Source organism: Pituophis catenifer, unplaced genomic scaffold (assembly GCF_029215685.1).
Source record: "Pituophis catenifer annectens isolate HBS135680 unplaced genomic scaffold, rPitCat1.0.hap2 SCAF_3, whole genome shotgun sequence".
Classification (NCBI taxonomy): Eukaryota; Metazoa; Chordata; class Lepidosauria; order Squamata; family Colubridae; genus Pituophis; species Pituophis catenifer.
The window spans coordinates 62,934,818-62,948,554 of NW_027256883.1; the positions used below are offsets into that span (position 1 = coordinate 62,934,818).

At 40.1% G+C, this 13,737-nt stretch overlaps 1 protein-coding gene across 4 annotated transcripts in view; it reads left to right on the forward strand.

Moving 5' to 3' along the window:
* The window catches only part of NFATC1 (nuclear factor of activated T cells 1), a 141,364-nt gene that overhangs the window by 28,848 nt on the left and 98,779 nt on the right, over positions 1 to 13,737 (forward strand). For all 4 annotated transcript variants that reach the window (XM_070942438.1, XM_070942439.1, XM_070942440.1 and 1 more), the window contains exon 3: positions 9,974 to 10,133. In XM_070942438.1, the coding sequence (XP_070798539.1) occupies positions 9,974 to 10,133 (160 nt within the window). The remainder of the gene's footprint in view (positions 1 to 9,973; positions 10,134 to 13,737) is intronic.

Sequence of the window (13,737 nt, forward strand, 5' to 3'; positions counted from 1 at the left end):
ATAAATCCCAAACATCTGGGTGCTGTTTTTGTACAAAGACTCACAGTTAAAGCCTTGTGTGTAGATGTATTTTCTGTGCATTTAATGTTCTGCTCTGTTTGCAATCAGGTAGCCTTTTATCTGGTATGCCAAGTTTTAGCATGTAGAAAATGTTTACAGCAGAACCAGGAGTTCATAAGGGAAGTATTGATACAAGCAGATTAATAGCCATGTGAATCATGCTGCTTCCAGCAAAATGGAATAACTTATCTAAACTTCTCCATCTATGATGGAAAATACTCTTGAGGCAAATGATTACAGTTTAGTGAAGCAAAAGAGAAGCCGAAATATTTCAATAAGCTGTTCTTAGCTTTTGTTTAAGTGCCTTTGACACAGGATTGTTCAATGTAAGAGAAGTAAGTATGAGAGTTTTATATGCCACAGAACTCTAAATTCAAACTATATAATACAGAATGATAACTACAGTCTTACCTATGAGAAGTTCTGAGAATTGCATGGTTTTTCTTCTCTTCTGTTTTTGATTCAACAGAAGATTGAAAATGAAAACGCCTTCCCTTGCCTATAATTTTCAGTCTTCTATTGAATCAAAAGGCAGAGCACGATTTACATTTTGGAAAGGCAAACTTCAAGTTCAGGATGATAATGTTGATGAATCTCAAGTTCAACTAACAGAAATAAGCAAAGAAGACCACCATTAGATTTTTTTTTTTTTAAATGGGCCTGGAAATTTACTTTGAATGCCAGACCTGGAGAGCTGGTCTTTGATCTGGAACATGGAAGGGCAGAGTTCTAGATTTAAAGGAGTAAAATGTGACTTGGGGTGCACATGGCCGTGATGTGGTACCTGCCAGGAGCAATTTAAAGCAGCTGCATTTTTCCTGGACTTACATGTGATGCACAAACCTAGGAAAGATGCATTTGGTTAAAAATGTTCACAGCAGGTGCTACATGCATGCCCAAATCACATTTTATCTTTCTAATTCAGATTTTTCCATCTACATACATACATACATACATACATACATACATACATACATACATGTAAAAAGAGTTTGGAAACAAACCTAATGAATGACTGAAGATAGGAGAAAAGAAGAAAAAAGTTTAACTAAATCTAAATAATGTAAATCAACACTACTCTCTATACATCTTCATATCTTTGTTCTTAAAAACCATCTTTGCTCCACTATGTCCATAACCATTTCAGAAAGTTACTCTTTTTGCTTTCATCTCTCTTTGAAGATCTTATCAGCTACATCCAACCACCACATTTTCAAGTTTCTCTTTTCTCACTTTTATTTTGTATTATTTTGTAATTTAATTCTCTATTACCAAACCATCACAACATACTTTTTTATGCTGGTCACTTGTCTGTGTATTGAGTCCACATATTTTCAGCATCCATTCATTCTGGACCCCATTGCTTTGTGTTTCACTGCAGACACTCCTGAAGTAATATTATTCCTGCTGCATTCAATTTAGTTTTATCTTTTTTCCTGACATAGCCAGTTCTTGCTTCCATATAATGAAGCAGCTCGAAACTATTGTTCTTTCCCTTGTATAATTTAGCATGAGGGTGGAATTTTGTCACTGTTACTGTTAAATAACTGGGACTTGAAATCTGGGACTTGGCTGTCTTTTGCAAACAATCCAGAGATCTAACAATAAATATAAATCTTTCTTTTGCTCACTCCTTGTTTAGAGCCACTGGTAGAAGAATTCATACTAAGTCACACTGAGTCATGTTCTTATCAACCAACCATGGATTATAATTGGATCTGAAACTCAGCCCCCGAAAACGCTTGTTGAAAAGCATGGTTTTTTTTTTTACAAATTAGTTGGTTTTTAACATATAGTATATAAAATTATGGAATATATCTCTCAGATTTTTTTGTTGAAGAATCTGATGTGCAGCGTATAAGCGTTGATATTACTTTCATTATTGTGTTTGTCATTAAAGTATATTTCTTTTATAATTAAAAATCTTGCTGCTTTTTAAACTTTCATGAAGCTGTATAACTCATGAATTTCTTTGCAGAATTAATTTATAATTGAAATCCATAGGATTTCTTTCCATAAGAATAGCTTTAAATGCAGTTGTAGTAATAACCATTTATTTACAGTATTTTCTATGGAATATTAAGAAGCCTTTCTGGGGAGCTTAGATCTATTGATGCATAAGCTCTGCCTTATATTCCTTTCTCAATGCAAGGGCTGGATTACAGTAAAGGAAAGAATAAACTGAAATGTCAGTGAGAAGGTGCAAGCTATGTTTTTCTTACCCATTGAAGAAATGAGGAGATACCTCTCCCCATATTGTTGAGAACAAGGTAAATTTATTCCAGAATCCAAAGGTACTCCTTCTGCAGTTACACAATGTATGTTAACTTAGAAACAGATGCTGATGCATTCAGTGGTACTTATAACAAAACCAGTGTAGAAACCAGTAAAATACACTTATATGAATCTTCATATTAGATTGATATTTAGTTCAAATAGATGGTAGGGTTCTGACCATCTAGGCATTATACATGTTTATTTGTTTTTATATTGTTTATTTTTTGGAGTGGAGTGGTTTAGTAGTGTTTTAAATTTTGATTGGAGACCAGCTTATTTTATTTCTCAGGGTTTATTAGATATCTATAAGAAATAAATCTGCCAACACTTTTGCGAATATTGCTTCTCTTTCTGCATAGTATTGTATAATCAACTATTCAAACCTTCTTGTTTAACATGAGAAGATGAACTGACTGGCATGTTTTTACAAAAATCTTTTATATGTGCTATTCAGGATATGCCTTTTCATATTCAGTTACATCATCTACAGCAACTACAGTACCATTGGTGCTGAATGGCATTGATGTTCTCAATGTAATTTTTTTCAGAATGTGTTCACTTTTCATGGTTGCAATAAATTGGCCATATGCCTCTTCTCTCTATACTTTAAACACATGGATTGGACATTTAGCTGCTCTCAGAGTTGTTTTGCTCAAAAGTTCTTCTGCCACATTTTCATTAGATGATAAACAGTCAGCAGAATGGCCTGATCCCACTGGGTTAAATGTGCACCTTGTCTGCCAGAAGGTTCAGCAATGAGAACTACTTTCATGTGCCTGAAATAATCACAGCTGAAGTTACTTTATTGTTTGACGTGGCATACAACAATTGCTTGTGGCTCTCCCCACCCCCCATTTTGCTATGTCATCAGTTTATTCTACTATCATTATACTATTGGCATTTTTTTACTATTGCAGTAGTGGCTATCTTTGTTCTGTTTAATTTGGTGTTCTTTACATCTATTTATCTTGTGCCTTCTCCTTCTGTCCTGTCAGAAAACTTGTAATATCATACATAGTTGGATGATGATCGACATGATTAGTTTAGTTTAGTTTTATTTGATTTATATACCGCCCTACTCCCGAAGGACTCAGGGCGGTGAACAGCCACAAGATAAAACACATAAATACAAAATTTAAAAGTGAAATAAAACCGAATTAAACAATTTGGCCGAAGACAGATTTAAAACACCCCACTAATAGAAAACAAATTAAAATTGCATTTTAAAAAAGGGAAAAAGGGAAAATTAGGCCAGGCCCGCCGGATGGAATAAAAAGGTCTTGAGAGCGCGGTGGAAGGTGCGTAGATCCGGGATCCTCCGTATCTCCGGGGGGAGCTCATTCCAGATAGTAGGTGCTCCCACAGAGAAGGCTCTCCCCCTGGGGGCCGCCAGTTGACATTGTTTGGCCGACGGCACCCGGAGGAGCCCCTCTCTATGAGAGCGTACCGGCCAGTGGGAGGCTACTGGTGGCAGCAGGCAGTCCCATAGATAACCAGGTCCTAAGCCATGGAGTGCTCTAAAGGTGGTAACCAAAACCTTGAAGCGCACACAGAAGACCACCGGGAGCCAGTGCAGCTCGCGCAGGAGAGATGTTACATGTGAACGCCATGTCGCTCCCATAACCACCAGTGCGGCCGCACTCTGCGCCAGTTGGAGCCTCTGGGTGCTCCTCAAGGGGAGCCCCATGTAGAGAGCGTTGCAGTAGTCCAGGCGGGAAGTGACAAGGGCATGAGTGACCGTGCATAAGAAGTCCCAATACAGAAAGGGACGCAACTGGCGAATCAGGCGAACCTGATGAAAAATCCTCCCAGTCACGGCCATCAAATGCTCTTCTAAAGACAGCAGTGAATCCAGGAGGATGCCCAAGTTGCGAGCACTCTCCGTGGGGGCCAGCAATTCGCCCCCAATAGTCAGAGATGGCACCAACTGACTATATCGGGACGTCGGAAACCACAGCCACTCAATCTTGGATGGGTTGAGCCTGAGCCTGTTTCTCCCCATCCAGATCCGCATGGCCTCCAGGCACCGGGACATCACTCCAAGGGCATCGTTGGGGTGGTCCGGGCTGGAGATGTACAGCTGAGTGTCGTCAGTGTACTGATGGTACTTCACCCCGAAACCATGGATGATCTCGCCCAGCAGCTTTACATAAATGTTGAACAGAAGGGGCGAGAGAACTGACCCTTGTGGCACCCCACATATGAGGCACCTCGGGGTCGACCTCTGCCCCCCTGCCAACACCGACTGCAACCGGTCGGAGAGAAAGGAGGAGAACCACCACAACACAGTGCCCCCCACCCCTAACTCTTCCAACCGGTGCAGCATGATACCATGGTCGATGGTATCAAAAGCCGCTGAGAGATCTAATAGGACCAGGACAGAGGAGCAACCTCTGTCCCAAGCCCTCCAGAGATCATCAACCAACACGACCAATGCCGTTTCCATGCTGTACCCAGGCCTGAAGCCCGACTGGAACGGATCCAGATACACCGTTTCATCCAGGTGCTGGGGGAGCTGTCGCGCAACCACACTGTCAACAATCTTCGCCACAAAGCGAAGGTTGGAGACCGGACGATAATTAGACAACACTGCCGGGTCCAGGGAAGGTTTCTTGAGGAGAGGCCTCACCACTGCCTCTTTCAAGGCGGCGGGGAAGTCACCCTCACTCAATGAAGCATTTATAATCTCCTGGAGCCAGCCTCGTGTCACCTCCCGAGAAGCCAGCACTAACCAGGAGGAACACAGGTCCAACAAACATGTGGTCGCGTTCAGTCTACCCAGAATCCTGTCCACATCATCAGGAGTCACAGGATCAAACTCATCTCAGATAACATTCTCAAGACCTGCCTCAGTCATCCTCCCTGAAACTACCCAGTCGGAGTCCAGATCTTCCCGAATCTGAGTGATTTTGTCATGTAGATACTGTACGAAGTCCTCGGCTCTACCCTCCAAGGGGTCCTCCCGCACTCCCTGGTGGAGCAAGGAGCGGGTCACCCTAAGCAGGGCAGCCGGGCGGTTATCTGATGACACAATAAGAGCAGCAAAATAATTACACTTTGCTCCTTTTATCGCCACTAGGTAATTCTTAATATGAGATCTTACCAGTGTCCGGTCAGATTCAGAAAGACTGGTCCTCCAACTACTCTCTAGGTGTCTTTTCCAGCGCTTCATCTCCCTTAGCTCCTCAGTGAACCAAGGAGCCAGATGAGATTGGCGCCGGGTCAGAGGCCGCAAAGGCACGACCCGATCCAGAGCTCCAGCGGCCACCTTATCCCAGGCGGCCACTAAGTCTCCAGTCGAGGCGTGAGCCAGAGCCTCAGGGAATGGCCCAAGCTCCATCTGGAACCTGTCAGGCTCCATCAGGCGCCTGGGGCGGAACCATCTTACTGGCTCCGCCTCCCTGTGGCGAAGTGCAGAGGTTCTAAGATCAAGGCGAAGGAGAGAGTGATCCGACCATGACAAGGGCTTGGTGACTATATCCCCTATCTCAAGATCACTCAACCACTGTCCAGAGACGAAAACCAGGTCCAGCGTGTTTCCCCCCGTGTGGGTAGGGCCATGAATTAGCTGGGTCAGGTCCATAGCTGTCATGGAAGCCATGAACTCCCGAGCCACCTCAGACGTCTCACCCACAGACGGCAGGTTGAAATCCCCCATGACCATAAATCTAGGGGTGTCAACCGCCACTGCTGCGATGACATTGAGTAGCTTGGGCAGGGCTGCTGCCACGTGGCAGGGAGCCAGGTACGTGATCAGCAAACCCCATGACCCCACATCACAAGGAGGGACTCACAGCCGGCCGTCTGAGGAACAGTGGCCTCCCTTGGTCTAAGACCTTCTTTAATAATAACCACTACCCCCCCCCTCCTGTGACCTCGGCTGATGGAACGCGTGGAAACCTGGTGGGCACATTTCAACGAGGAGAAACCCCCCCCTCCTCGACCAACCAGGTCTCTGTAAGACCTGCCAGGTCCGCTCCCCCCTCCTGAACAAGATCACAAATGAGGCGGGCCTTATTTGTAATGTATATTGCAGCTTTTTCTTAATAAACAGCATCTGAAGCTACCCAGCTGAATTAAATAAAAATCTTCCAAGGTTCCTGAACAACTAGAAAATGAGTGAAGCTGTATGACTCCCAAATGTTCAATAGTACCAATAATAAAGTGACATTATGTCTTCTCCTAAATTATAGTGCTGAAACCAGGAAAGCTTCATGTAAACCAAAGTGAATATTTGTGAGAAGAATATTTGGAGAAGAACTGAATTCTATTCACTTCTCATATTCAGATCTAATCTCCAGTTCTTGGACTCACTCTAGTCATTTCTTTCTAACTGAATGTCTTCTGCATTAGTCTCCAGATGATGCATTTCAGCCTCCTTGTGAAAACAAAGATGGGCAATTCTGAAGTCTGCCCTTCCCTGAAGGATACCTGTTGAAACCAATGAAGTTTAACTTAGTCATGTTGGGCCCAATTAATTCCAGTGGAACTACTCCAGATATGATTACCAATTTAATGTTGTTATTCATCCATGCTTACATTAGAATTTTAATTAAATGTGAACTGTGTGGCTGCTTTCTACAAAATCAGCAACTCTCCTTTTAATCAAGGTCTCTGGTACTGTTCTGAGATCTAAACAGAGATAATGACGTCTGTATATGTGTGTGTGTGTGTGTGTGTGTGTGTGTGTATGTGTGTGTGTGTGTGTGTGTAGGCATAAACTCACATGTATACACAGATTTGTAAGGTTAGTTCCCATTTTTATTCTCCCCCCCCCCTTTTAAAATTGAAAGCACTTGGACTATTTTGTTGATTGATGGATTAGTGCTTTTAAAGAAAGAAGTACTACCCATATGTTACAACCTGATATCTGATATATAGATCTATTTCAAGCTATTTAGCTCTCATCAGCTAGCCATACCCTTACTTAATTTGAACTTGGCTAGTATAGATCTATACTAGTCTCCCTTTATTTCTTTATCAGCGAAATATAAATTTGGTATAAAATGGTTTGTCATGAATGCGATGGCTTGAGGGCTCCTGGATTGGAGCTGAAAGGCGAAAGGGATGATGTATGCTCCCTCCCACATGCTGGGGTAGACCAGGTGCCTCGATAGAAAGAAAACCCGAATAACCAAAGACCTATATTTGTCTGGGCCAAAATGATTTAATTTGATTTTAACTGGTTTTTAAATTTTTTGTATTTATGTATTTTATTGTTTGGCTGTTCACCGCCCTGAGTCCTTCGGGAGTAGGGTGGTATATAAATCAAATAAACTAAACTAAACTAAACTAAACTAAACTAAACTAAACTACATACAAACACCCGCAAAAGCCTCAGAAAACATATATATATCTATCAGTGGTCGGTTGCCCCCGGTTCACACCGGTTCTATAGAACTGGTAGTAAAACCAGCGGGAGACCCCGCCCACTGATCCTGATGTCATGAAAATGCTTCTGCATATGTGCAGAAGGTTCTGAGCTTGTGCAGAAGAGTGCACATGAGCAAAGCAAGTGCGTGCGTGCGGCCCCGTTGCGAACCGGTAGTAAAGGTAAGTAGAACCCATCCCTGATATATATATATATTCATTCCTCCAAGAGTGGGGGGGGGAGAGAAAAATCCATTTTATATATGAACTGGCTAAAGAATAGAAGCATCTGTTTCATAATATACAGTGATCATCACCAGGAGATAGGCAGCTGCTTTATATTATATAAATTATTCTGTAGTCAAGCAAGATCTCTCCAGATAATTATCCAGGAATGTTTCAAATGACAGCATATGTAACAAAGCATTGCATGAAGTGGGATGAATCTTTGTAATTTTCCAGTTATGCTCAATAAAGAAGCCTACATCAGTCACCTATATGCAGGCTACTAAATACCACATTCCCATGGGCCATGGGAGGAATGCAGTCATGAATTTCATTGAAAAAGGAAAGACTGCGAAAAAGATTTTGCTATAGACAGACACCGAAGCAATCAGGAGTTTGAAGAACAGGAAGGCTTGTATGCAATGAATATAAAACCTTTGACCTATAAAACCTGAAAAAGCGGGTGGGGGATCTTATTATTGCAAGAAATGCCAATTCTGATAGGAGATTGCTTTTTTCTTTAATTCTTTTTAGAGTATGAGTCAAAGTATTTCTGTGATGAGAGACCAAACTTTCTTAATTGTGACTTCTTGCTTATGGGGTGTATTTTCCACTCCATATGCTTGGTATCCTTACTGATACTGGTTAGCTTAGACATGGCTACCTATGCAGATCTTGAACAAAATTGAAGATATTTTAATTATGGTACCTGATCTCCCCATATTGAATAAGGAGATGCTCAAATGATTGTGAATCCGTCTTCCTACAATCTTGACAAAGCATGATCCTTGCTAGCAGATAGACATATGTTTAGAAACATCATTCAGATCTTGATCAATGTAGCAAGCTTGGGAACAGTATAAGTAAGATTGACCTGTGCTTAGAATAGCCACTGAAAAATCCAACTAATATTCTATGGTGCTTTGTTGTGTATATTCACTGTTAGCCACATATTAAGAGGGGATCTTTTGTGAAAGCTTTCTAGTCTTACACTACTGTATAGTATCTTGAAAATAATGTAAAACTAAAATGGAAAATCTGTGGCCCTTCAGATGTCGATGAATTATAGCTACCAACATTCTCCACCATTGATGCATTGGTTTTTTGGTTAAAACCACTGGGAGTTCTAGGTCAGCTATAACTGGAAACTGAAGACTCCTACCAATCCACCCAACAGATAGATTCATTAAGATACCCATGCAAATGAGTGGAGAATTATCGTTAACTGAAGTCAATCAGTATTTAGTTTCCCTAAGAAAGAAAACCCAAATTTGTTCTGGCAAATTAAAATTAAAATTAAAATTGACTTACAATTTAATTTAAACCATTTGATGTTATCATTCTCATTGGATTTAAATTTTCTCCTTTATATTACATAAAATATAATAATTGGGCAACCATCCAGGAGCCACATCCAACCTGTATGTCTTCTGTCTGACCCTCAGCCTGCAAGTTGTACTGTATATTCTTGCCTGGTAATAAACAAAATGATAGTGTTAATGGAAAGAGACCTTTCATTGGGTCAGTTTGTGGGGCTGATTGGGATTTTCAAAAATTCTTAGTAGAAGAATTTTTATTGCTGACACGTTTTTTCAAAAGGTGAAGCTTATTGAATACAAATTGAAGGAACTGAAGTACTGATATTCCCAAAAGGCTATTTCTGCACAAAATAGAATTTGTTTGGGGGGGTATTTTTCCACATCTTACAATCTACTTTTATCTATTATGATTAATGGGTTGATGTCTTAATGTATTGTATTTTTAATTCTTTTTAAGCCAAGCTTAAAATGTTTTCCATTTTGTTTAAGCATCTGATAGCATTTAGCCTATCTAATCTGTGTCATCCATAAATCTTCATAAAATAACCATTACCTTTTAAATTACTTATGTCATACCATTATCTCCATTGATGAAATTTTAAATGTAAGATGGTGACGGATGATCTGCTAAAAGTGGCCTCTAAAGTAATAGTGCCAGATTCTTGTGGTTTATGATAGCAGAACGGTTGTTAATATTTAATTCCTACTGTTCTCTATTATAGCCCATCTCTGCCTGCCTTGGATTGGCAGTTGCCATCTCACTCAGGACCTTATGAACTTCAGATTGAAGTGCAGCCGAAGTCCCATCACCGAGCCCATTATGAGACGGAAGGCAGTCGAGGAGCTGTCAAGGCGTCTGCTGGGGGACATCCAGTGGTGCAGGTAATAGCATTATTCTTGGCAGCGTGTGTATTTCTTTTAAAACCAACATCCTTAATAAGGCAAGTAAAATGACCTTATATTGAATGTAAGTATGTACTCTGTTTTGGTGGATGGAAAAAGGCTTATTTGTTCGACCAAGGGCTGCAGAGGCTTGAATGTGCTTGATGGGTATTTTGTACTTTATGATGTAGGTATGGTGGTTGCTCCTGGAATTCTTCAGCATAATATATGAAAGGTCTAAATATATGACCAACCCCTATGGTGCCAGTTCAATGCAGAATCTGTTGTTTCCTTGTTGTTGTATGTTGAACTAGCTTGCTACCGTGAATGAACAGTAATGTTATGGAGGATGTGAAGATTTCATCTGAGGCTTGGGGTTCCAAGAAACTAGCGAAGGGACTCATCACACCTTATAATTCAATGCAAGTAAACTAGTCTATAAAGGAGTACCCCTTTTCATTATGATAATGTACAGAAACATTCCCAGAAAAAACACTGTGGTCCTTGCATATTGGAAGTTTAAGAAATCCAGATCCAGATATGTATCCCTAACTGATTATTATGTGGTTGTATATCTGATATAAGAGTTCCACTGTAATGAGCTATTACTTCAAATCAACCCATCTGCTGGCTTTAATCCAAAATTTAATGGCCAATAAAAGCAAACATAAAATGCATTGACTTACCAATGTTAATTTTATTTATCCACGGCTTCATATGTTTCTTTATTGTCATAACTAATAATCTAAGATGAACTATAAAGTAAGGCGTCAGGCTAGAAACCAGGAGAGTGTGTGTTCTAGTTCTATCTCAGATATGAAAGACCAGCTGGGTGACTTTGGGCTCCTTCAACCCAGCTTTCCTTAAAGGGTTGTTGTTATGGGGAAAAGGAAGGGGTATGAAACAGTATTAGGTATATTCATAGCCTAATTAAAAAAACAATAATAAAGGTGGAATGAGTGTGTGTGTGTGTGTGTGCATACATACATACATACATACATACATACATACATACATATATATACATATACATATACATATACATATACATATACATATACATATACATATACATATACATATACATATACATATATACATATATACATATGGGTTTCTTCTGGTTCGCCCTGGTTCGGGTCATGGCAGGAGGCTCCACCCACCCAGCCAGACGTCATCAAAAATGCAAAGCGCACAAAGCGAGTGTGTGCACTCGCGCGCTACAGATAGCAAACCAGTAGCAACCAGGATTTGAAACCCACTACTGATACACACACACACACACACACACACACACACACACACACAAATACATACACACACATATACACATACATAACAAGAGGCAAAGTTCTTTATATTAGATTCCCTCATATTCTTAACTATAGATTCATTTCTGCCTGTTTCACACAGACACAGACACACACAAGCATTCATCCTGCTTCTCCATTGTATGCATTTGCATACATTCTTTTGCATATGCGCTATTTGCAAGTGATATCCTTCTGATACATTTTGTGCCTTCCGAAATACGTGCATGTTTAATTACAATATTTTCAGTATACTGATATCTGTATCCAAGCTTTGAATTGCAAAGCACAATATTGAACATAAACTTTTGAAAAGTACTCATTTCTCTCTATAAATGCATTTTGGCTCCTTGAAAAGCTTAATAGGAGTTGGAGCAGGTCATAAAAAACAGAATTAAGCAAAAAAAAATATCTCTTCCATCCCAATTTCTATGGTGATATCCTCCTGATAGAATTTCCTCCTGATAAATATCCATTGGATATTGATTTCATTATACTTTGATATAAATATAATTTATTATTTTTGCTCCCTTTAGCTTAAAATTGAGAGTTGTGTTTTTGAACATTGCTAATTTTTGTGTGTGTTGAAAGCGTCAACATTTGAAAGCAATTTAAAATTCTAAATTCAAGGGAGACATCTAACAAAAATTGTGCTAGTCAGTTTGATTTTACTAATATATTAGCATGAAGTAGGGCCTGGTGGCTCAGCAGACTAAAAGCATTGTGATTAACACCAGCTGTCTGCAATTACTTTAAGTTCGAATCTCACCAGGCTCAAGGTTGACTCAGCCTTTCATCCTTTCTAAGGTAGGTAAAATGAGGACCCAGTTTGTAGGGGCAATAAGCTGACTTTGTATAAATATATAAAAGTATGAAGGCTATTGCTTAACGCATTGTAAGCCGCCCTGAGTCTCCGGAGAAGGGCGGCATATAAATCAAATAATAAAAAAAAAAAGTAGCCTTAGCATGGTTCACTGTTAAAACTGCTTCTCTTCCTGTCTCAAATTATTGCTCTTTATTTTACACATGATATTTAAAGTGAAATTTATACAGTGCACTTGTTCCTTAGGATATATTTTGCTAACTGCCTAGTGTGAGGAAATATACTGTAGATGGGAGGCGTGAATTCACAATAGCCAATTTGACATTTAAAATTTCCACTCAGTGATTGGAAAAAAACAAAATGCAGTGCCAACATTTAATTGAGTTGAATGTATCCAAGAACCACCCCGCTCTCCGCAATCTCTTTCTACAGTGTATGGAAATAAAACAAACCATGATGCATGTTGTATTTAGATAGAATTGTGGAAAAGAAAAAAGGGAAATGTCGGAAGGAAAAAAGGAAAGCAAAATCCTGATCAGTGGAATGATGCAGAACTTCCTCCTGTTTTTCATTCCGAGCGACAGATGATGTCCTTGTTTTGTGTAAAATATATCAGGAGTTTGAAGGCTTCCCGTCCACACCTCCCTCTCATACTTTTTGCCTATATGGCAGGCTTGTCCTACCATACAGTACTACCTGTACTAGTGAATACAGGTAGTCCTCAATTTATGACCACAATTGAGCCCAAAATTTATGTTGTTAAGTGAAACATTTGTTAAGTGAGTTTTGCCCCATTTTACGACCTTTCTTGCCTCTGTTGTTAAGTGAACCACTGCAGTTGATAAGTCAGTTAACCCAGTTGCTGAGTGAATCTGGCTTCCCCATTGACTTTGCTTGTCAGAAGGTTGCAAAATGTGATCACATGATCTTGGGACACTGCAATTGTCATAAACACATGTCAGTTGCCAAGCATCTGAATTTTGATCACATGATCATGGGGATGCTGCAAAGGTCATAACTGAAAAACCGTCATAAGTCACGTTTTTCAGTGCCGTTGTAACTTTGAACAGTCACTAAACAAACTGTTGTCAGTCAAGGACTACCTTTAGTATCTCAACATTCACATAGGCCATTTGGCCCAGCTTATATGTAAAATTAAGCCCCTCGAGGAATACAGGCAGACCTTGTAGTGCATGCCACTGTGGGCATTTTCTGAAAAAAATAGGAAATCTGTAAACTGACAAAGAGCAAAATATCCCAGAAGAGGTGGTACCAAGACAGGGGCTGAGCAAAGAACTTAGCAGAACACAACAAACACAGTGTTTTTCCTCTGAAATATTATCAAAGTAGTCTATAGAGTTTGAAAAAAACCATTGGACAAAGACATTCCAGTCACAGCAGTGGTGATGATATCAAGCTCCCCACAACCCTGTTACAAGAAGAAAACAATCTAACCATGACGATAGATCAG